Source organism: Callospermophilus lateralis, chromosome 7 (genome assembly GCF_048772815.1).
Source record: "Callospermophilus lateralis isolate mCalLat2 chromosome 7, mCalLat2.hap1, whole genome shotgun sequence".
Lineage (NCBI taxonomy): Eukaryota > Metazoa > Chordata > Mammalia > Rodentia > Sciuridae > Callospermophilus > Callospermophilus lateralis.
Window position 1 is genome coordinate 27,655,498 of NC_135311.1, and position 24,652 is coordinate 27,680,149.

The 24,652-nt window shown below is 50.7% G+C and overlaps 1 protein-coding gene across 2 annotated transcripts in view; it reads right to left on the reverse strand.

Annotated features, from left to right (window-relative positions):
• Nucleotides 1-2,235: 2,235 nt before the first annotated feature.
• Slc6a17 (solute carrier family 6 member 17) overlaps nucleotides 2,236-24,652 on the reverse strand; it is a 28,999-nt gene continuing 6,582 nt past the window's right edge. The window contains exons 4-11 of one of the 2 annotated variants that reach the window (XM_077110114.1): nucleotides 24,029-24,210; nucleotides 22,321-22,431; nucleotides 8,870-9,111; nucleotides 8,448-8,640; nucleotides 6,540-6,723; nucleotides 5,661-5,820; nucleotides 3,372-3,534; nucleotides 2,236-2,869 (exon numbers count right to left, since the gene is read on the reverse strand). In XM_077110114.1, the coding sequence (XP_076966229.1) occupies nucleotides 2,501-2,869; nucleotides 3,372-3,534; nucleotides 5,661-5,820; nucleotides 6,540-6,723; nucleotides 8,448-8,640; nucleotides 8,870-9,111; nucleotides 22,321-22,431; nucleotides 24,029-24,210 (1,604 nt within the window). In that variant the 3' untranslated portion in view covers nucleotides 2,236-2,500. Of the gene's footprint in view, nucleotides 2,870-3,371; nucleotides 3,535-5,660; nucleotides 5,821-6,539; nucleotides 6,733-8,447; nucleotides 8,641-8,869; nucleotides 9,112-22,320; nucleotides 22,432-24,028; nucleotides 24,211-24,652 lie in introns of both variants that reach the window. The other variant, XM_077110113.1, reaches the window with a different exon arrangement.

Sequence of the window (24,652 nt, forward strand, 5' to 3'; positions counted from 1 at the left end):
CAGGACCTTCCCTGCCAAGGAGCCGAGACTCCTGTGAGAACAGCAAGAGGTTTACTGGAAAATAAATTCGGGGACTTTTTTTTCCCCCTGCCTCCCACCAGAGATGTGAAGGCAACCGTCAAAGCCCAAGCCGAAGCTTCCTGGGGCACTTGTCCTGAGGCCTCGCTCAGAGCTGAGAGGAGGAAGAAGAGGGGGGCAGCATGGTCTTCAGGAGCATGGCGAACACTAAGGGTCACAAATCAGCACCCTACAAACACCCACACCCACGCATGTGCACACATACCACACACGCACGCACACACACACACACACAACCAAGCTCTGGGCCCTACGTCTGACATCTAACACAACAAAGACACTGCCAGGCCAGGGCCCAGCCCACAGCACAAGTCTACGATGAACACTACTGAGCCCACAATGAGCAAGCAGACAGCCCCAGCGCAGCCTCCTCCCACAGGCACGCAGGCTGGGGCCTGGCCCAGCCATGCTACAAAATTAAAAATATATTAAATATACAATGAAAATAGATCTGTACAGCACTGAGGATGAAAATAGTCCACCAGCCACAGTATAATATTGGGTTTGTCATTTCACAGCATTTACACCCACATGTACAGATTGAATGTACAATAGAAATAGCATATAGAACAGTATAGACAGCGCAGAGTCTCTCCTGGGGCCTCGCTTTTCCTGTTGCTAATTCCGCTTGGGATCAGGCATGGAGCCAGGTAGGAGGTGTTGTCAGGTGAGAGGGCCTCTCTTTGGGGAAATATGGGTCTCCCTTTCCTCTCAAACACTCAGGAAGGACAGGTGGGGCTGAGAGGGCTAGAAATGACAGAAGATGTGGGGGAGGGTTGAGTAAGGGAAATGGCAGGCAGGGAGAGCGTGGCAGCAGAGGACTCAGGGGTAAAGGAAGGGACCTGGGCTTAGTCTGTCCCTCCCAGTGCTGAGAGTATTCAGGATCACAAGAGGGACTTGGCACCCTCTATGAAGATGCCCAAGCCTAGGACTGTGGCCTGCTCCGTCTCTGTCCCCCAGAGTGCAGACATTCTGAAGCCTGACTGACTTCTATCCATCCACTGATCCATCCATTCATCCACTCATCCATCCATCTGTCCATCCCTCTGTACACCTATCCATCCATCTCTCTGCAGACATTTATTCTGGATCTGGTTCTGATCCTCACAGGCAGCCCGTCTTGCAGGGGAGGCTTGAAGGTAAGGGTGGGCTCGCTGCCATCAGCTGTAGCCTCTTGCAGGCACTAGGCCGCATGACAGAGGCTCCACTTTGCCCTTAGCAGCCTCCAATGTCCACGGCATTGCCAAGAGCGCTGCCCACCGCAGGCCAGGGAAGCTTGGGCGAGATTTCCAAGGTGTCTGCATCCAACGTGCAACACTGGTGTCTGTGCTTGTGCAACAAGGGGAGTGAGTGGTGGCCCAAAAAGGGCAGTGAAATTATCTGTCTTTCTCCAGGAACAAGACTTCCTGGGAGTGAGCTCCTGAACTACAGGGATGCCCATTCCAGGGGAGAAGCTGCCACTAGAGAGAAAATTGGGCCCCGGGTGAGGGGAGAGGGCGTGTGCTTCACAATTGTGCTCCAAACCATCAAATTGTGCTGAGAACCATCAAGCTGTGCTCTGGAAACCTTACCTTGCACTGTCCCCTTCTCTTTGGAGAAAGAAGGCAGAGGCCACCACCCTGGGTTTTGAGTTGGATGGAAGGGGCTGGGAGAAGGCTAAGCCCTCTAACGGAGGTGGGGAGGTTCTGAACCTTGTCATTGCCCACCCAGGCAGAATGCAGGAGCATACCCCACCTGCCCTAGGCAGGGGCAAGGACATCCAAAGTTTCTAACTAGAGCCAGGGGCCAACAAGTCCCCTTTGGTGCCAAGGTTCTTGCTCAAGCTAGGGGTACCACCTTCCTCACAAAACAGGCCTTGGGGGCTTCTGCACACTCCTGGCACACCTGTCCTCCAACCCAGCCTTTAATCAGGCAGCCTCTTGGCCCAGCAGCAGACAGTCTGGGTTGGGCAGGAGGGTGAGTCCTGTTCTTACGGCAGACTGCCCCCAGGCCCTGAGGCCTCTCCCCACCACCACCTGATAGTATAGGGGGACCCTGTCCCACACCCCAGAACTTCAGGTGGCAGGTTGCAAGGAGAGAGGAGGATGGAATGACCTCCAAAGTAGCCATTCGGAGTCTTCTCTGAACTGGGAATCAGGACATCTTGATTGTTCTGGTTACATGGCTGCAATTTGGTGAAAGGTTCTAAGGGTTAGATGGATTGAGGGCCTGGATTGGGGGACAGTGCTGCTCCCAGCTCCCTGATCAGGGCTAGGGAGCAGAGTCTGCCAGGATTGGGATGGGAATGAGGCAGGGTGTGACCCTCTCTCCTTGGGCAGAGGGCCTGGCCTGGGTCTGGTGGCCACTGTGAAGGAAGAGGCCAGACCCAGACCAGTGGGCAGGTTGGGCGTGGTGGGAGAGGTGGGCAGGGTTGGGGCAGTGGTCACAGCTCTGATTCAGGGGTGCTGGCCAGGAGGTAGCCACTTCCATAGCGTCCATTGGGGTTGCCGCTGCTCTCCAGGGGTGACGTGCTGCCAGGCCCCAGGTAGGAGCGGTGGGTGGGCATGGGGGAGGGTGCCTCGCTGGGCACCTTGCTGAGGATGAAGCGGGTCTCATCGTTCTCCTCCAGGTTGGAGACATCCTTCATCATGCGGCCCTTCTTGTAGGACACAGAGAGGGTGTTGGAGCCATCGGAGAGCAGGTGGAAGTGCCGAAGCACGAACACCACAGGGATGGGCAGGGTTGCCACAACGATGAGGGTGATCAAAAGCGCCATGGCCCAGTTGGGGAAATACAGGTAGCGTTCTGCAGCCTGGAGGCAGGTGGCAGTGAGGGTTGCTGCCAGCACTGAGTGTTTACCCGCCCCCCCCCGCCCCGCCCAGGCCTCTAGGCCAGCCTCTTCCTGCCCATGCCTAAGGCCTCCCACTCCTCTCACCAGGGTGCTACTTGGGTTTTTAGCTGGTCACCTTAGTTAAACATCTGTTTCTACATCTGTAAAATGTAGAATGTAAAATGTGTCTACTCCTCCATAGACACTGAGAGAGAATATGGGTTAAAGACTCAGTTTCCTCACTTGTGCTATAGAGACAATGCCACCTTTCTCTTTGGGCCGTTGTAAGGATTCCAGAGTAGCTGTGCAAAGCACCCAGCAGGATAGCTGCCATATAAAAGTTTATTCCGAAGACCTGTTGCACCTCCCTCCCCACCACCACCATCCCGCTCTCGTTTTTTAGTACTGGTGGTTGAACTCAGGGCTTCATGCATGCTAGACAAGCTGCAAATGTCCCTGGGTTTCCCTGGGGAACACCCCTCACCTCCTCCTTGATCCAGGCGCTGTAGCCCGGGGGTGTCACCCCCAGCTGGATGATACTGGCCGTGGTGAGCACAGCCATGCACAGTGGAGACACAAACTTCCACATGTAGAAATAGAAGCGGTAGGGTCGGAAGCCCAGCATCTCTGTCAGCTCCTGCATGAACCTGCCAGGCACAGCAGAGAAGCCAGCAGTTGGCACCTGCACCTCTGAGCCTCCCCTTCCCGCATGGCCACCTCCTCCAGGAAACCTTCTCTGATCAGTCCCTCCTGGACTTTTCTAGGCTTCATGTTCAATGCTCACGGGTGTGAGGCCTGGCTGGCCTGCTCTGACTACCTTACAAGCTGTTCCACCGAGAGGCAACAGACATGCCCTGGCCAGAGGAACAGACCCTTAGAGGGCTCCAGTTCACAGAGCCCTGGGCCCCCAAACTGACCTGGCTCAAGTCTCCCCCTGCTGGAGAAAATGTGAAAGTGCACTTCCCTAGCATCCTGACTGGGGATTTCTAGCTGTAGGTTCTGTGCTGGAACTGTAGGAGGCAGGCAGGCTGTGTATTTGAATGCACACAAAAATCATCTTTACCTCAATTCCACCTCACTGAAACCTGGCAACTGCTCCTATTATAAATGCACGTAACCACAGGAGTCAACTGTATCTGTGACTTTGTCACCAGATAGATGAAATCACAAGGTATTTTAATTTTACATGACAGTTGTTAGATACCTAGAGACCTCATTTATATTCATCACTACTTTGAAATTACTATTTCCACAACTAGATCTTGTAGCTTTATGTGATACATATAAAGTACATGTACATTTCTGTTTTACAGATTTAGACAGTATTTTGTTATTTTTCAATATAATTAGTTTCCTATCTAATCCTATATATTTTATCCTATGCATTTAAAAAACAATATTCTAAGAGGGGTACAGGGGCATCATCAGAATGCCAAAGGAGCCCATGGCATGTGTAATCAGAGCCCCTCTAGCAGTGTCTTCCAACCCAGGGTTGGGTGGTGGATGCAGCAGCCCACTACAGCCCACTACACACCACCCACCCCTGCCCCACTCTCGTTTTTTAATACTGGTGATTGAACTCAGGGCTTCATGCATGCTAGACAAGTGCTCTACCACTAAGCTATATCCCTAGCCTTATTAATTGATTGATCATTTTACTTTCAGACAGGGTCTTGTTGAGTTGCCAGGCTGGCCTTGAACTTGTGATCCTCCTGCCCTGGGCTCCTGAGTAGCTGGGATTACAGGTGTGCACTGCTGTGCCTGTCTGGGAGTGCTCCTCTCTTACCCCTTCCTGTCCCTCCTGCACTCTCTTCAGAAGCAGACCATCCCTGTGAAAGAGCCCCTATTCCCAGTCCAGGTCTAGGCATCAGGGAGGGCCAGACGGAGTGGTTAGAAGGGGTCCTGGGCCTTGCCCAGAAGGACAGTGAGGTCACTTCTGGAGCTGAGAGAGTAGGAAGGGCCGAGTCCTGGAGCTTCTTGGGGACACTGATTTTTTCCTTAAAGGAGGGATGAAGTCAGGAGCTGACAGTGAGTGGGAAGTCTACCTTAGCGGTAGGCCATGTCACTCCATCCTTTCTTATTGCGGAATCCTCTTACCTTGCCTGAACCCAAATTTGAGGCCCAAATCACAATTTTGAGAATCAGGCTGCTGAAATCTACACGTTCTTTGAGCACTGGGGACCCTGGTGCCTCCACCAAGTGCTTAACAAGCTTAGCAGAATTCTGATAAAGGACAGGTGTTCAGGAAAGGGACTGTGGTAATTTACGAAAGTTTAGGCTGGTCTCAGAACCTAAACACAGGACCTCAGCCTGACTTTAGCTCTTACTAGCCAAGAGGCCTGGGTAGCCATGACTCTCTCTAGGCCTCAGTTTCCCGTGCTACAAGGCAGGACTTGTTGTTGTTGTTGTTGTTTTGGGGTTTTTTGGTACTGGGGATTGAACTCAGGGGTACTCAACATTGAGCCTCATCCCCAGCCCTATTTTGTATTCTATTTAGAGACAGGGCCTCACTGAATTGCTTAGCGCCTCACTGTTGCAGAGGCTGGCTTTGAACTTGCCATCCTACTGCCTCAGGATCAAGGATCCATGGATTACAGTCGTGTACCACCGTGCCTAGCTTAAAAGGCAGGGTTTTAACTCTGATATTTTGATTCTATAATCTCCTGCCCCGATCTGCAAGCAACACTGGGAACACAGGACGCGCGGGCCAGGAAATCATGATGGGATGGGACCCTCCTCCACACCCCACCTCTTCCCTGCTTGTCCCCCTTACTTCTTGGTTCCATAGATCCAAGCCACAGCGATGTTCTCAAGGATGACGATGACGGTGAGTGGCAGGGTGGCCGAGTAGTCATCAAACATGGTGACAAAGTAGTTTCCGGAGCGCTGGACGAACAACAGCCCCACGAAGAATGCAAAGACACAGCAGCCCACTACAGAGAGCCGGGAGGCCGGTGTGGGGGCAAAGGTGCAGGGTGGGCAGGGCCCTGGGGGTCTGTGGGGGCACCCAGGTCCCTCCCATCACACTGTTCCCCCTGGAGGTACAGCCATGCAGGAGGGACCCCATGCTGAGGTGCTGAGCTCCCCATCTACCAGGAGGAAGCATCTTGAGGAAGGCATGGGTCTCCTCTCTTCTCCCCCAGTCCTGCCCCTAGCACAGCCCCTAACCCATAGCAGCTGCTCCACTTAATTGCTGTATTAAACTTAAAAATGATTCTTCTGAGTGTTCCCAGGCTCCTTTTCTCCACCTCAGTTTCCCCATTTGAGAACAGCAAGATGCTCCTCGCTGGGGATGCAGGTGAGAGCCCAGCTCAACTCAGTAGGGGCAGAGGGTGGAACAGGATGCAGAGAGGGGGTATCCCTGCCTAGGACAAGTCAGCAGGCCCTCGGGAGGTGGGGCAGGCAAACCCCAGCAAGGGTCGTAGCTCAGGGTTGGCCCAGATTTCCAAATAGCTTTGTCCCCCTGGCTCCTAAGTGCAGGTGGCCAAGTGCCATAGCCAGGTTCTTGCTTTATCCCGATGAGGGAGGGGTGCAGGGTCTTCTGGGCCTGAGGTCCTGAATGACCCACTCAGAACCCAGAAGTGAGAAGAACCCGATTACTGTATCTGTGTGGGCAGCTGTGGGACCAGGTAGGGCTGCAGGGAAGAGTTACCTGTAAACATCTCCTTAGGCACCTTGAACGTGTCAATGATGGGCGTGGTGATGCCCGCCATGGTCCCAATCATGCTGCCCAGGCCCAGGTTGATAAGCATCAGGAAGAACATGACGGACCAGAATGGGGAGGCGGGGAAGTGTGTCATGGCCTCCGTGAAGGCGATGAAGGCCAGGCCTGTGCCCTGCACGGACTGAGGGTAGGGAGGAGAGCAAGGGCCTGTGAGGGCCACCCCACCCAGGAACCCCCTGCTGCCTTACCACTGCTCCGGGAGCTTTAGGAATCACTGTTCCCTCCTGCACAGGGACTCCCCACCTCCGCCTGAATCCTGCTGGTGTGGGTCATGGTCTTAAACTGAGTAGGCCTCAGAATCTCCTTGTGGTGGGTATGAAAGCCCCAGTTCTGGACTTCCAGGGTGGGGAGATGGAATCTATCTCCTATAAGGATCAGAGTCATTCAGATCAATTTGCTCCTGTCTGGGAATACACCCAGCACAAGACCCTGCCCTCCTAAGACATCTTCCCCGATTGCCCCAGCCACCCCTGCTGCCCCCAGCTCTGAGCTTCTGAACTCCAGACCTTAATACCTTGGCCTCAGGTGTGGCCACTGGAAGCAAACTGGAGTCTTTAAAATCACTGACGCCTAAGTCGCCTCCCAGGGACAATGATTTAATTGGTCTGGGATGCTGCTGCTTTGGGGCTTTACAAAGCCCCCCAGGTGGCTCTAATAGGAAGACAAGCTATGAAACTGCTGCCGACATCTCAGCCATGTTGTCCTGTGGTGCCCAGTGATTGTGAAGGAATGTGTGCCCCACCTGAGCAAGTGACAGTTGGATACTATTGAGGTTGCAGGGCATTGAAGAACTGCTATGACCCTAGTTTTATTCACAACCCAAAAGAAGGGGGCAGGCTTTCATGGAGCATGGAAGGGCATGTCCTGTCTTCTACTTGTCACCTGGGGGAAAAGACAGCCAGGGGTCCCCAGATTGTCCTCATTTGCTCTTGATCCCCTGGGAAGGGGTCAGGGATGTGAACGCAGCTCCCTTGCTCCAGTGGAGCTGACTTTTGACATGGAGCTCAGGTAGGATTTAGAGGAAGCTTCTGGTCCCATGAAGAAGGGCACAGTCGGCACAGCCTATGGGAGCTGGTCCTGTCCCATGTAAGCCTCTGCTCCAGCCAGGTTTCCTGGACCCTATGGGTATGTCTCTGTCTGATGACCCCTTCTAACAAATAGTCGTTTTGAAAAGTGCCCAGCTATGCAAACAGAAATAGAAACAAGGTGCCCAAACTTGGGCCTGAGCTAATGAGGGGACAACATCTTTCCACCTAAAGTCATCATGGCCATGGCAGCTGGAGTGGGCACAGCTGAGCAAGGGGGTGGAAGCTACAAGGGGTAAGCCAGAACCCATGCTCTGGATCTGACCACCTGGATTTGAACGTGGCTGGCCCACTTACTCACTTGAGACCTTGATCAAGTCCCCCAACTTGCAGACTATTCATTGGTAAAGTAGGGGACAATATTAAAACCAAACTCATCGAGCTACCATGAGGTTCACAGGAGATGGAGAGCAAAGGAAAGACACTAACATGTCTATTTCACACAAGAGTATAGTGCATTTCATACACAGTACCCAGCTCACAGAAGCCCATCCGTTATACAGGAAGTCACCCCACACTGACTGTGGATTCTGTGGTTCCCTCTGTTGCTCGTTTAGACTTACACCTAGTTCAGGGCACCACTGGCTGACACCTTCCTCCTCTCTCTTCTTCTGGACACACAGTAGGTCCATACCTGCCATGTAGGCTACTGACTCCCGTGAGCTCTCCAAGGCCTGTGCCCAAGCTCCAGCCACCCGTGGCCCGTCCCTGGGTTCCTGCCTGTCCTGGGAAGGGCAGCCTATCCCCACACCTTGTCCAACTCATCTTCCAGGAGGCAGGGATCTAGGCCCAGGGCTGAGAACCGGTCCTCCTTCACGGTCATGATGACGTTGTACATCTCCGCATAGTCCTTGGTGGTCAGGTGGGAGAAGTTGACGTGAGGTGGGATGAGGTCCCGGCTCAGGACGTTGGAGTTGAGGTACCCTAAGATTTTCTCAGCATTTCTGCAGCACAAAGGGGAGAATGCCAGGTAGGAAGACAGGAGTGGGGTCCTGGGGCACCTCCCAGACACCCAGACAGGTCCCTGTGAGCCCGGGCTAGGGACAGACGATGCTGCATGCATGCGTCTTATTGCTCAGTGAAGTGGAGGGAACTGTCTGCCTGCATGGCCACCTGCCCACTCCTGCCCACTCCTGGCTGGGAAGGAAGGACCAGGGCAGAGAAGCCACCTACTCGACCACACACTTCTCATTCATGATGTTGGCCTTGAAGCCCAGCACAGCAAACACCACGAGGGTGGCCAACACCGAGGTGAAGAAGTTGATGAAGGACACCAGAGCGGCATCAAAGTGGCAGTTGTTGTCCTGCTTGTTGTAACTGGAGAAGGCGATGACCCCACCGAAGCCCAGCCCCAGGGCAAAGAAGACCTGTGTGGCTGCCTCCCGCCACACCTGGGGATCCAGCATCTTGTCCAGCTGTGTGAGGTGGGAGGAAAGAGACACAGGCTTACTCATGTGCAGGGGCTTCCCTCCACACCCCCTTTCCTCAGCCTCAACTGAGTTCATACCTGTAATCCCAGTAGCTCAGGCTTAGGCGAGAGGATAGTAAGTTCAAAGCCAGCCTCAGCAACTTAGGGAGGCCCTAAACAACTCAGTGAAACCCTGTCTCTAAATAAAATATTAAAAAGGGCTGGGCATGGGTTCAAACCCCGGTACCAAACAAAAAGAGAAGCTGTTGAACTTGGGCAATTCATCTAACCCCTCTAAGCAGTATTCCCAAGTGCAAAGCATACATAACAAAAGCATCGGCTTCAGAGGATTATTGTGAGGACTAAGCAAGATAAAATAAATGTTGAATGCTTACATAGTAAATTCTCAGTTAATTTTAACTGCTATATTTCTTGCCATGGAGCTGTCAGACTAAGGAACATGGCCAAGGCCATCACATATGGTTGTGTGGTGCACAACTCTAGGGAGCGCCATTCATTTAGACTATCGGGTGCAGTGAATAGCCTTCCCAACAGTACAAGAGAACTGGAAAAAACCCATGTCTCCTTGACATTTCCTCTGCCTCCTCCTGCCTTCCCAATCTCCCCTTTCTCAGAAAAAGAGGTCCAAGGCTCCTCCACACACATCCACACTCTCCAGGTCACAGAAGCCCCCCACCCCAGTGCACCACCTGACACATAGGACCGGACACTTCCTGGACAGAGACAGCCCTTACCTAAGGCTCTTTCTGCCCTTAGACCTGATGAGGGCCTGAACCACACTGGCATTTGGATGGTGTGGGCAATTTCCAAAGCCTTTTTACATCCATTTTTCTTTAAGTGTCTGTTTCTCAAGGCAGGGACACGCGGGAGAGAAAGTGGGCGGGGTCCCAGGATTCGGGGAGTTTATGCTCCAGTTGGAGAGATGGACCTTGGTCAGTTGATCCCACCAACAGATGCCAAACTGCAAATGTGACAGGGGCTCTGAAAGCCAGACACCTAATGCTCAGAGAGCCTATAGCAGGGGGTCAGCATGAGCCAGGAGACCAGGGAGCTGACATCTGACAGGGGTTGTGGGCAGAGGTCCTGGGGTGGCACAGAGGGAGGTGTGCAAAGGGGAATGGAGGTGGCCGGCAGGGGACGATAAGGAGAGGGTACAGGTGAGGCTGGGAGAGGCAGGGGAGTCAAGGGCCTGGAGGAATTTCCTGTCTTTATCCTAAGAAAGCTCTTGATCCAGGAAATCACGAAAGGGTTGAAGAAGAAAGGACACAATCAGATGTGCATTTCCAAAAAGAGTAGAACGGATGCAGCACAGGAGACGTGAGGAAGCACCATCTGGGGTCCAGGAGGCAGGAGGTGGTGACTTTGCCCAGGGGCAGGTGCTGCTGATGGAGGAATTCAAGCAGAAGACACCAAAAGACCTTAGGGATGGATTGGAGAGGAAGAGGAAAGGTGACAGCCACATTTCTGGCCTGCGTGCTGAGCATGTGGAAATGGAACAGGGAAGAGGAGCAGGTTGGTGGGGTTGCGCAGGGCTGACAAGACATTAGCTCTGCATAGGTTGAGCTTAACGTGTTCATAAGACATTCTGCAGAACAGCCAGCTACAGTGGCGCACACCTGTAATCCCAGCCGCTTGGGAGGCAGGAGGATTGCAAGTTTGAAGCCTCCAGCCTCAGCATCTTAGCAAGGTCCTAAGCAACTTAGTGAGATCCTGTCTCAAAATAAAAAGGGCTGGGGATGTGGCTCAGTGGTAAAGTGCCCCTGGGTTCAATCCCCAGTACCAAAGGTGGATAAAAAAAGATCTCCTGGAGGAGCTGCCAAGCAGGCAGCTGGGCAAATGAGTCTGGGCTTCTGAGGAGAGAGCACAGCTGGAGGTGTAGTTGTGTGGAGCAGGCAGTGGATGGACAGTGAGAAGAGGCCAGAGCCAGGTCAGTCAGTTTATAAAATTTAATGCAGGGAAGAGGAAGGATCTTCTCCAAGGGATCTAGAGAAGCAGGCAGGAGGAAATTCTGGGGAGAGAGGTGAGCAGGAAAGGCCAGTGCTGTCCAGTGGCAGATGCCAAGGGAGAGAGTCAGCAGCACAGAGGTCCAGGAGGGCTGTTCAGGGACAGAGGGTCTGGATGTCAAGTGGAGGGAGGAGAGGAGGGAAGCAGAGCAGAGGAAGTGGAGGTACACAGGCAAGTCCCTGGGCAGGTAACCTTGGGATGGAAGGGAGAAGGGCATTATCAGGAGGCGGCCATGGAGTCAGTGAGGATTGCTCGTTTGCAGGTTACATGGTCTTTGTGGGATGGAAAAGCTTCACCATGCTATATTTAAAAGATGATGGAAGGCAGGGATATGGGCGGGGTAGAGCCTCTCTGAGTTCCTGGCTATCCATTAGTTGGAGAGAGAAGGGGGACAGGATGGGTATCAGCAGGTAGGTTCGTACATTCAGTTTCTGCCTGTGTAGGTAGAGAGAGCTTCTGACTTGGTGACCTGTGTTTACCTTGTAAAGCAGGAGGTGAGCTCATCTGCTGTGATGAGTGGAGGAGAGGAGAAGAGGGGGTTCAGATGGGTGGAGCGGTTTCAGTGGTTCATGGTGGAGCAAGGGAGACTGATGGTCAGAGAAATGGGGCAGGGCTATCCACACCATTAGGCTCACCATGGTTGCACAGGTGGAAGTCTGATTTGTTTTGTTTTGTTTTGTTATTTTCGCTACTGGGAACGAAACCCAGGGCCTCACACATGCTAGGCAAGAGTCCTACCTTGGAGCTACACCTCCAGACAGGGGCTCGGCTTTTTAAGATAACAAAATAGTATCTTCTTTATAGAGGGAACCCAAGCCCTGGAGGCAGACTGGTTTTGGACTTTAGGCTTTCATTTCTGATTTTATTTTAGGAAGGTAACATGGTGCATATGCCACAAAATTACATCACACTTCCAGTGGGCCCAGGGCAGCACCCTGTAATAAAACACATTAGGACTTTGGCAGCCGAATATGAATCTTCACACCAAATGAATCAATAAGGACTATAAATAACCTCACATCTGTGCAGGTAGTCTGCTTCCAAATGAATTCTAGGGCAACAAACCCAAAGAGAGCAATTTTTTTTCAATGCAATTTGGATTTTGGTATTGTGAGTAAGGAAATAGGGGCCTTTACTGTGCCTAATACAGATTACAGAAAAGAAGAATATAATCATAGTCCTCCTGAGAAAGGACTTCTGTAACTCCTCTTTATTTATTTATTTATTTTTTGCATGATTTTGATTCTTTGTTTTTTTTTGTTGTTGTTGTTTTGTTTTGTTTTTTTGTACTAGAGAACATTTTGCCATTGAGCTACAAACCCAGCCCTTTTAATTTTTTATTTTGAGACAGGGTCTTGCTAAGTTGCTGAGGCAGCTTTGAACTTTAAATCCTCCTACCTCAGCCTCCCAAGTCACTGGAATCATAGGTATACACCACCACACCCAACTGGGTGAAGGGTGTTTCGTTTTGTTTTTTAATTGTTTTTTAGTTGTAGATGGACATAATATCTTTATTTTATTTATTTTTTTGTGGTGCTGAGGATCGAACACAGGGCCTCACGCGTGCTAGGGGAGTGCTCTGCCACTGAGCCACAACCCCAGCCCCAGGTATTTTGTGTTTTTTTAAAAAACAATCCTCCTAAGGCCTCCATCAACAGAGCGGGGAGGGACCACCCGCACCTGGAAGGCATGCTGGCCTTCACAGGTGCTCATGGGTGTCCATTATGAACGTCCTCTCAATCTTCTGGAGCCTGCCCACTTCTCTCAGGCTAGAAATCAGAGCCTCATGGGAGAGCTACAGGCGATTCAGTGAGTTCCAACCAGGAAGAAGTCCAAGATTTTATAAGAGGGGAGGTTGAGACAAACAACTCATGGATGCCCCAGGACTCCCCATCGTCTTCTGGAAATTTTTTCCTCACTCTTTTGTGTTCTGAACATTAAATTCAATGAACTTACTCCTCATCAAAAGCACCCTGGTCTTTCATACTTCTGGCTTGGGGTTCCCTTCCTCCTACTCCCTCTCTGGTGAACTCCTATTTATTTCTCAAAACCCAGTATACATATCCCTTCTCTTTGAAGCTTTTCCCTGACTGTGGCAGAGCTAGTCATGTGCCTTGGGCACTCAGAGTCAATACCCATCTCACACAACGGTCAGTCTACTCACAGTTTACACTGAGGGCTGGAGCCCAGACCCTGTTTGTGCCTAGCACATGGAAGAGAAAGAGTGGGGAGCAAGAGACAGTCAGACACACGCACAAAAGCTGGCGTGATCCATCGAGGTCATGGACTGCACGGGAAGCACCAGATTAGCGACTATGACATGGCACCAGCCCCTTAGGGCTAAGAAACGTTCTTCTAGAACAAGAAGAGTCTTAGGATTTTAAACTTTTCTACTTTGTAAAACATAACTACTTTAATATGGCCTTCCCCTTCTCCTTCCCTCTCTTCCTCTTTGGTAATTATTCCTTTTGGATCTATGTCAAACATTACTATAGTTTACCCAAAAAGGTCCAGACCACCTGTCAGTCCCAAACACATGCCACCATTAGGAGTCTCACCACTCCCTAAGCCTGAGACAAGAATGTGGATACGGTCCAAGCCCCAGCCACTGTTCAGGGTCAGATTTCATGAATGAAGGCAGCTGCTCCAGAGCAGACACCACAGTCCCAAACTGTGCTCTCAGAGCTGGCCCAGGAGCTTGGGGGATTTCTCAGAGGACAGGGCAGGATTGCTGTATAGGAAATGATTTGGGATGAAAACAAGAATTTCTTTTTTCTTTGTTAAGTCAGTGTTGATTTATCATTGTTTTCCTATTCTTAAAAACTGTGGACTATCATAAAATCAACAAAAGTAGGGATGAATACATAATGAACCCTTGCCCTAACCTTACCCCCCTTTAATCATTATCAACACCTGGGCAATCTTATCTCCTCTACATTTCACCCATGTCCACCCCTAGAAAATTTTGAAGGAAATTGAAAGATCCAAATCTGACATTGATAAGGCCCCCAGGAAACCACCTGTGAGTACCAAAGCTCGACCTTCAAGGTGGGAAGTGCTCTGTAGGAGTGTCCCTGGGTGCCCCCATTTCCAGCCTGCAGGTGAAGGAGAGGAACAAAAACACCAAATGCTAATCCTGGGGTAAACTGAGTCAGGGCCTTCAGCATGGAATGGCCGTTGTTCCCTGAATGGAAAGGGGGCTTTTGCCAGGATCCCTGGGGCGATGGTGCATGATCTCAGCAAGTGTCAACAGAAGGTGAACTCATGGCCCAACTCAGGATGCCCCGTGGCCCCTCTGGACATCAGAATGTGAAGGCAAGAGGAGAGATGGGAAGTGGGCTTTCCCCTCCAGATATAAGAAATTCACATCACACCCTTCTCGGGTGCCCTCTCTGAACGGCTTCCTGCTGTTTCTTCGGTACAGTGGCTGAGTCACTTCCTTGCGCAAGGGAACAAGGTGTTTCACGGCATTTGACTCATCCGCATGAAGCTGCTTTTTGAATCCACAAGCAGCTGCTGAGCCCTAGCCTGAGCTGGTGTGTGACACCCTGGCTTCCCAGCACCACTGCGGCACCTGCTTGTGTGGAGCCAGACGGGGCCACGAGACACCAGATGGCACTGGAGTGCCGGATCCCCACTGCTCAAGAACAGTGTCACCCTCACAGTAGCTGAGGATAATAAGAGCTAATGCTTACCATGCGCTTTCCCATGGCCAGGAGGGGTCCCACCAGCTCTCCTGACAGCTCCAAGAAGTGCTGCCATTGTTCAGCCCTCTCACAGCTGTGGATGAGGGTCCTGAGAATCAGGAACTGGACCAGTTGCTGGGTGATGAGTTGGGATTGGACTAGAGCATCTGGCTCCAGAACCCACCCTCTGATCACCAGACTGGGCTACCTTCCTCTTCCTGCTGAGAGGCCCTTGCTCTAACAGTGGGTTAGGGTTATTAACCTCTATTCTTAGGCCTTTGGGACTTACATACACCCTTTGTCCTGAAATCTCCTTTTCCTCACCTCAGATCCCAGTAAGCCCAGTTCTCCTTCCTCAGAGGAAACAACATCAGCTTCCTATGTACCCCTCCAACAGTGCTTATGCACGCACCAGCAATATATAAATGCATGTATATTACAATGCACACACATGCACACACACTGCGCGCATGTGTGTGTATTCTTCCTTTTCCCTCCTACTGTTCACACGGGAATTCTCCATGGAATTCTCCTTGCTCTTGGGGCATTATCTTTCCCACCCTTTTCTCTCCCTCAATGTGCTGAGCTGGGACCCAGCAGAGGCCCAGGGCTCCTGGCCATCTGCCCCCTCTGTCTCTGGTCACCCAGCCTCGTCCCTACAAATCTCTAATCTCTATGTGAAATAGCAACAGTAAAAGGACCTACATCCAGGGTCATGAGGTCTAGATGAGTGTACAAATATATATGGCCCAGGCCTTGGGGAGACCACCCACTGTCAAACATGCACCCCTTTGGGTGCCTCACTGACTGTGGGAAGCAGCCGGGTGTCAGAGATGCTCAAGTGCGGAAAGCTGCTTTTGGATCACGGAAGGGCCAGCAGTGGCCACGCGGGCTGAGTTCACATGTGTACTTCTGAGCCCTGTCGGCTAACGGGCCCTCAGTGCTACCCCTGTCCACTCGTCCCCAGCTCTCACAGCTCCTTCACACTGGTACCTCCTTAGGCCTCCACTGCCTCTCCTCCTCCCTTCTTTCTCTCAGTTAATCACCTTGCTTCCTACTTCACCAAGGAGGAGGATGCCATCAGAAGAGAACTCTGGCAGTGAGAACTCCCCACAGCTCTTCCCAGAGCAGCACTGGCCCGTCCCTCCCACTGCTATGGGCACTTGTGGGTGCTGCTAGCTAAGACCAGCTCTGCCACTCAGACCAACCCCTGCTGCTGTCCTCCTCCCCCAGAGCATTGGGTTCCCCCTCTTTTTTGGAGTTTTTGAAGTGCACTACTCAATGTTTTTACTATATCAGAGGTGCTCGACCTTTTTGGTATGGGGGACCAAACCCAGGGGCAGTTAGCCACTGAGCCACTCCCTAGCCCTTTTCATTTTTTTTTTTTTTTTTAAGACAGGGTCTCACTGAGTTGCTTAGGACCTCACTAAGTTGCTGAGGCTGACTTTGAACTTGTGATCCTCCTGCCTCAGCCTCCCAAGCTGCTGGGATTATAGACGTGCACCACCGCACCTGGCCTCAAGCCCAGTTCGAAGCAAGATCTAATCATCCTTCTGTCTCTCTAGATCCACCAATTCTAGAAATTTCATACAATTGGAATTATATACTGTCTAGTCTTTTGTTTCTGGCTTCTTTCACTTGGCTAATGTTTTCAGGGTTCATCTATGTTGTAGCCAGTGTCAGTACTTCTTTTTTACGGCTGGATAACATTCCATTGTTTGGTTATACCACATTTTGTTTATCCATTGATCAGCTAATGGACATTTGGGTTGCTTCTACTTTTCTGATTATTATGACTCACATTGCTATGAACAGTCACGTTCAAGCTTTTGTGTGAACATATGTTTTCAGTTCTCTTGGATACGGGCCTAGGACTGGAATTGCTGGATCATATGCTAACTCCGTTTAACCTTTTGAGGAATCACCAGACTGTTCTCCAAAGGTGTTGCACCATTTTAAATTCCCACCAGCAGTGTATGATGGACAATTTTCCCCATCATTTAAAATTCTGAAATAACACCCTTGACTCCTTGGCCATCTCCAGGTAATACCCCATTTCTCCTTCCTCTGCTTCTCTTTATAGCAAAACTAAAAATACACAATCTCTGCTACTTGTCTCTAATTCCCCACCTCTTGTTTCCCCTTCAGCCCTTACGGTTAGATTTTGTCTCCAGCGGTCCATCAGTGGCTCTCATCAGGGTCACCAGTGACACCTCTGTGTCACGTGGTGAGTCGTTTCTTAGTCCTCACCGACTGGCCCCTCAGCAGTTTGGGACACAGCTGACCATTCACTCTTCCACCATCCTTTCTCCCCTCCTTCTCCTCTTCCTCCTCCTCTTCCTCTTCCCCAGTCACCAGCTATCCTTTTCTGAACTCTGGGGCTCCAGTACTCAGAGCTCAGTCCTCTTCTCCGACAAGGTTCACTCTCCAGGTGATGATAAATCAACCCAGGCTTTCGGTTCTATTACCCCAGCCTCCAAATTTGTACCTCCACCTGACCTCCAGACTCATGTGTCTCAATCCTACCCAGCATCTCCACCTGGCTATCTATTGGACATTTTATTTTTTAAAAAAAATTATTTTTTAGTTGTAGTTGGACCCAATACCCTCATTTCACTTATTTATTTTTATGTGGTGCTGAGGATCGAATCCAGGGTCTCGCATGTGCAAGGCGAGCGCTGTACCGCTGAGCCACAACTCCAGCCCTATCTATTTGACATTTTAAACCTGTCCTGTCCAAAATAGTTCTCTAGATGTTCCCCACCACATGTGCTCCTCCCACTGTCCTCCCCGTCACCCTGAACGACAACCCCATCCTTCCGGTGGCTCATCCTTGACTCCTTCCTCCTCCAACACCTCACATCCTGTCCACAGCAAAGTCTCTGCACCCATAGTGCACCCTCAGCCCAACCACCTCACCGTTCCCATTGCCACTGGACTCTAAACCTGGCCGCCCTTCACCGGGATGGTCTCCCCTCACTCCCTCCAATTCCCTATGGCAGCCTCCTAAGAGGCTTTGAGTGGTAAGACCAGGCCAGCAGCCCAGAACTCCCCAGGGGACCCCAGTTCCTCCAGAGACAATGTCAAAGTGCTTACTCAGCCTCCCAGCCCATCACAGGGGACCCCAATTCCTCCAGAGACAATGTCAAAGTGCTTACTCAGCCTCCCAGCCCCAGACTGAAGCCCCTTCCCTCATGGTCCCCTGTTCAAAATGGAATAAACTTCCTTCACGTCTCCACATAGCCTATCCCCTCAACTCCGCCAGATCCTCATCCAAACGTCACTTTCTCAGCTAGGTCTTCCTTAACCACACTATGGAAAATTGCAGCTCTTCTTCCCAAATGCCCTGATCCTTCTTTTCTGCTACATTTTTCTCCTTAGCAACAATAGTCAACAACAACTCTTTTTTATCTCAACCGCATCTTCCCACCAGAATATAAGCTCTGTGAGGTCTGAGAAGTTTCTGTGCTGTGTTCACTGCTGAATCCCAAAAAAATGAGAACAGTGCCTGGCATATCCCAGTCACTCTGTGAACCTTTGTTGAATAAATGAATAAATGAATGATAGGCATTTGGGGTGGTTTTGATCTTTTGCTACTAAAATAAATGCTGCAACAATACTGTACACCTGGTCATTTTGTTTACATGTGAGTATATTTATAGGACCAATACCTACAACAAGTGGAGTTACTGGGCAAAAGGACATGAACAATTGGAATTTTGATTAACATTCCCTGAGAGTTTGGTGGTTAAGAACCCCACCATAATCCACCACCATATGTTGAACAAATCACATGATTAATTGTATGGCACCCCATGTTGACCTGGGTTCATAACTGGATGGAAAGAAGTAATCAAGAGAAAAACTGCCTGAGGAATTCAAGTTTACCAACCATTAGCCATTATTGTCCCATCATAGGCACAAATGGGTCATCATGTGTCCTGGCCACATTGCAGTCATCATACCTGATATCTGTCTGCTTGAAGGCATGGACCCAAAGTGCAGGTCCTATAGCCTGGATTATTTCTGACATTACAAAACTTTATAGGAGGGAGGACCTTCAGGTCATTTAACATAATCTGCAGAGAGGCTACATTTCTGCCACATGGGTTCTGAGATGCCCTGGTCAAAAATTTCCTTGAACCCTGCCTGGGCTGTTAAATGGCATGACCCCTTCATTCCCATTGTGGTCTATATGCATAGAGCAGAGCCCACCCAGGGAAGCCGTGGTCAGTGACCTGGCACTCTACAGCACTATTCTAGGCCAAGAATCTCCCCAGTCCTGGGCAGACACAGTCACAGCTCTGCAGTGGTCCTTTGCTTGAGTATATAACAGGGTTGTTTTGGAGAGTGGGTCCTTTTTTGCATATGACCCTGAGAGATTTATAAACAGAAATCTCACCCTAGCTGGACTTACTTGGCTCAAGCTAACAGTGGCACAGGCTGTTTGGGGGCTTTTGATGAGAGAGTTTAGTTCCTGACGCCCTTTAGCCCCCTCCCTCCCAACACCCACTCCAGGGTCAAAGGAAGGAGCTGGAGCTACACCATGGAACTGACCAGTCCAGTGTTAGATAGGCCCCTCAGGCTCTGTTGGACCTGGAAGTCAAGGGCTGCATTGTGCTATTTCTTGGAAACTTGGCCCCTCTAGAATCTTTTGGATTTGATTTTTTTTTTTTTAGTCTCAGTTCATAACGATTCTGTCCTCTGCAAATGCTAAAGTGTGTTCACGTGGTTTCCTGAAGATCCAGAAAAAGGTTTGAGAAAGATGCACCCTAGTTGTTCAGAGTGCACAGCAGCCATTTCACATCCAAGTGGCAAGTATCAAAGTCTGATAAGTGTGGTGTGACTCAGTCTCCCATATATCTGGTGGGAGTTAACAGACATGGCCACTGTGGAGCACATTTTGACTGAAGAGACATATACCTTTGGGACAGCAATTCCACTTTAAACATATACATCCTGGAGAAACCCGTGCACTGGAAGACTTGTGTAATAATGTTTACTGAAGCCTTATTAGCAATGGTGAAAACTGGAAACCACTGAAATGCTCATCAACCAGAGAGTGAATAAATACATTTTAGTTTAGACCTGTAGGGGAATCTTTTTTTTTTTTTTTTTTTTTTTTGGTGGTGGTGGTGCTGGGGATTGAACCCAGGGCTTTGTGCATGTGAGGCAAGCACTCTACCAACTGAACTATATTCCCAGCCCTAGGGGAATCTTTACAGCAGTGAAAATGCTTGTACTAGAGCTCTATAAATCAACTTAGGTAAATCTTAAAAAAGCTGTATTAAGCAAAAATAGAAGCAAGTCACAGGAGGATATATACATAATGCAATGCCATTGATATAAAGCTTAAGAGTATCCCCAAATACTATACATTGTTTATACATATACATAATAACAAATTTCAAAGAATGTATTAGCAGGATAAACCCAAAAATTCAGGGTAGTGGTCCCTATGGTCTGAATGTTGGTGCCCCCTCCAAATTCCTATGTTAGAATCTAATACCCAAAGTAGTAGGGTGAAGAGGTGAACCTCTGGGAAGTGATTAAGTTGTGAGGGCTCTACCCCCATGAAAAGGATTAGTGCCTTTATGTTAGAGGAGCAGTGAGAAAGTACCATCTTGGAAGCTGAGAATGAGCCCTTACCAGCCTTCATCTTGAACTTTGTCAGCCTCCATAACTGTGAGGCAATAAATTTCTATTGCTCATAAATTATCTAGTTTACGATATCTTGTTACAGCAGCAGGGATGGACTAAGACAGTGGTTATCTTTGGCAAGGGGAAGAAATGGGATGTGGGGTTATATAGGCACATTAATGGCTTCTGTAATATTTTATTTCTTAAGAATGTGAATCATATTATTAGATATGTTTTATATGCCTGATATATTTCACAATTAAAGAGACATTTTTTAAAGTGTTTGAATCCATAGGGAGCAGTGTTGTATATGCTGGGACCGTGGCTGATCCCAGTGAGTCTGTTCTGCCTGCTCCTAGAGTCACATTGCAGGAACACTGAACACCATCAAGGAGCCCATCTGGAGATCTTTGTGAATCTCCACATTTATGAACATCACCAGAGCATATAATTTCCTCATAAAGCTCAGTTAAGTGTAACTCAAAGACTCAAGTGAACACTCTACACTGACCATGATTCTAGAGCTCTAGCCGAAGTAATTCATAAAAACAGTTGGCTTCCCGCTCATGGCCACTTACCCCAAAGAAACAGATCTGCATGTTTTTCTTCTTCGTCAGATATCATATTTTCACAATAACCCTACAGCCCGCCACATGGCTCAGGATTCACATTCACGCCTCAGGAGATTCGTTAAGTGCCTCATAAAGTGGCCCTTTGTAGGCACTCATGCAGAAACCTCAGATGTTCAGTCCAAGGACGCCTAGGGCCACTTTGAGCACTGTGGTGACTGTGGGGTGGCATGTGCCCTGGTCATGGCTGTTTACCAAACATTAGCAGCCTACACACAGTAGCAGAGCAGGGAGGCAGGAGGGACTGGGAACTTCAAACCTTGTAGGATCTGGGTTCTCTTCCTCATGTCCCCCTATGTGCACTGTTGAGCTCCTAGGGAGGCCTCAAGCTGGCCTGGCTGAGTTTTGACCTTGAGCCCATGGGCTAGAGTCTCAGCAGGCCCCTGATGATGGCTGCTATTGACCAGCTGGCATTTGGAGATGGACTTCTCATCCTAGCCAGCTGAGGTTACTAATGTACATTGCTTGGGGCAACTTGATGGCACGTCAATCTGCACCCAAAATGCTCTTATTCTCCAGGGGACTGATTCATGCCAGCAATGCCAAGTGTTATGAAGGGTCACAGAGGGGTGAGACCACAGGTGGGGACAGACCACCTTCAGGGAAGCTGGGTGTACGCTTTGAGGACACCTGTGCCTGGTCCACGCCCTCTATGTAAGGTGAGCAGAGCTCCTGCTGGTCTCCCCAGGGGCTACTGAGAGGACGGAGAGGAGGCAAGCAAGGGTCCATAAGGTACAAATCACTCGTATTGGCTTATCTATAATTAAAAAGCAACCTTGATATTCTGATCTGGGTACAAACTGGGATTCCAGAGGGAGCCCTGAACTCTCCGGCATCTTCTAGATTCCTGATGTCACAGGTTCACGAAATGAACCTTCACGAAAGAATAAAGGAGCGAGGCTCCCTGCCCCCACCCCAGATCCCAGCCAAACCTACTCCCCACTATCTCCTCAAACATGCCCAGTGCTGTCGCACACCCTTGCTCACGTAGCTCCCTTCGATGACAATAATCTCCTCTTGGCGCTCACTGAAATCCTACCTGCTCTCTCGGGCTCATTTCAGGACCTCCTCCCTGAATGGATGTGATGTCCCTCTCCTTGGTCCCTGTGCACCCCGCCAGCGCCTGGCACCACTCCCACAGGCAGTAGGTGCTCCGCGTGTCTTCCACTGTATGAAGCGCGCCAGGCCCCATGGGCCTGTCAGTGTTTCCCTGCACATGGGAACCCCAGCTCTTACCTTGGGAGTGAACATGTGTAGGATGCCGTCGACTGCTCCTCGCAGCAGCAGCCCTCGGACCAGAAAGCAGGCCAGCACCACGTAGGGGAAGAGGGAGCTGAAATACATCACCTGCAGAGAGGACGGGGACCCACCATCAGGCAGAACCCCTCCTGCTCCTGCAGCTTGCATAGCCCTCCCTGCTCACAGGTGGGGCACACGAGACTCCTGGGATACCAGACAGTAGACAGCAGAGCCCCGGAGTCCCTGGGCACCAGGCCAACCCATCACCCATCTGGCCCAAGCCCAGGCAGGAGCAGGAAAGGCTGGAGTTCACGTGGCTGGCCCAGGGCTTGCTTGCCTCCCAAGGATTGATGGTTTAGGCCCCCATCCTCAAGGCTGCCAAGGGTGAGGGAATCCTATGCTCTCCCCAAGTCTCATGCCCCTGTCCTTAGAGTTCCTTTGACAGAGGCATACAGGAGGCCACAGACAAGGTTCCCAATCGGAGACCATCAGGAAGCCTAGTCCTGTGAGCCCGAGCCCACGCTATTTGCTGGCCTGTGCATGTCTTGCATATTTTTTTTTGCTCCGTGTGCCTGGTACAGAGCCACATGCAAAGGCTATGCTCACAAGACATCCTGTTCTACAGCATATCCCAGGGGTGGGCAGGATGGTGCAAAGGTTAAGAGGGTACGTGTCCAGAGCCACGTGCCCAAGTTCTGGGCCTGCCTCTACCAGTTGTCGTGGCCTCCAGCCTATGGACTTAACCTTGATGTGTCTTTGTTGCCCTATCTCTAAGAGGGATGTGAAAATTTCTAAGGCTCTAAAATTTCCACATAAGGTTGTTGAGGATGACATGTGTTCACATATGTGGCTGTACTGGTAAGTTCCACAAAGCATCAGCTACGATTTTGGTCTCCAAAGAGGGATCAGTAGCCAGGATGATGCCACCTTAAGGAACTTAGCTTCCTTGCTCGTCAAGTCTGGCCAAGAACCCAAAACCTCAGACAGAACAGGCTCTGGTTCCAGCTTTGAGGCTAATGGGCTGCATGATGTTAGACGACACACTTGCCCCACTCTGGGCCTGTTTCCTCATCTGTAAAATGAGTGCATGGGGCTACAGGATTTCTAACATCCTTTTCATCCCTGGCAGGGCATAAGTACTGATAGGGGACAAGTAAGAAAGGGCCCTCTTCAGAAGGGATCTGATCTGCTGGGGAAAGGTGTGTGGGCCTGGCCAGTGTGCACCCCAAGATGGAGTGGCCACAGAGCTGCCTTCAGAGGCCCCCAAGGCCCCCTTCACTCGCAGCACCCACCTGCTCAAACAACCCTATAGTTGTTGACATGTTAAAGTGCTGGTTTTCACCCCAAAATCACTCGGAGCAAGTGACTCTAGGGCTTTGCTTGGGAACCTGAAGGGACAGAATCTAAACAGACATTCCTGAGTCAATGCTTCTATGCTCCTTCTCTTTAATGTCGCAGGGCTGGACTGAATTCTCTGAGCACGAAGGCAGTCAGGGGTCAGGACAACGCTCTTCCAGCAAGCCCAGCCCTGGCCTGCTGTTCACAGTGGACAACAACGCAGGGGTTACTCCCACCCCGTCCCTTGGGGGTCAGTGCCATCACCCTGAGCCATCCAGAACATAAGCCAACCGAAGGGCCCTGCACCGGTGACGTGGAGTTCTCAGTCCCCTGTCCTCTGTCTTTCTGCTGTCCTCCTCCAACTCACCTTCCCTGAGGACTGGATCCCCTTGACCACAGCCATGCCCACAATGCTCCAGGCCACGAGAAGGCACAGCGTCATCTTCCAGTTGAGGCCCCCGCTCTCAGAGATGGAGTTGGAGATATCCAAGGCCTCTCGGTACCAGAAGTAGGTGGTGGCTGAGCTCTTCTCACATTCTGCCTCCACCACTGAAACAGCAGCAGAGGCCACAGAGGTCAGTGGCGAGGCCCCTGGGGCCACCTCTCCTACTGGACCTCTGCTCAGGGTGAAGGCGTGGCTGAGGGTGGGCAGCTGGAAGGGGCTGTGCTCGTTTCGGGTTAGCCATGATCTGGCAGATCCCGGGGAATCCCAGCTCCTGATGGAGGCCGGGAGGCCACAGGTCATGCTGAGCTGGGTGAATTCCACCTACACCGCCTGCTGCCCACATCCGTCCACAGAAGGTAGTAAGGGTTGAGGTTGAATTGGCCTGAAGGTCCTTGGGAAAGGTCCTAAATTGGGAATTAGAGACCTAGATTCTCATCCCAGATTATTGGTTAAATGGATACTGGGGTCATGGGAAAGGGGCTTCAAGGGCCTCAGTTTTCCCATCAGCAAAGTGGGATAATTATCCAGCCCTTTATAGGACTGGCA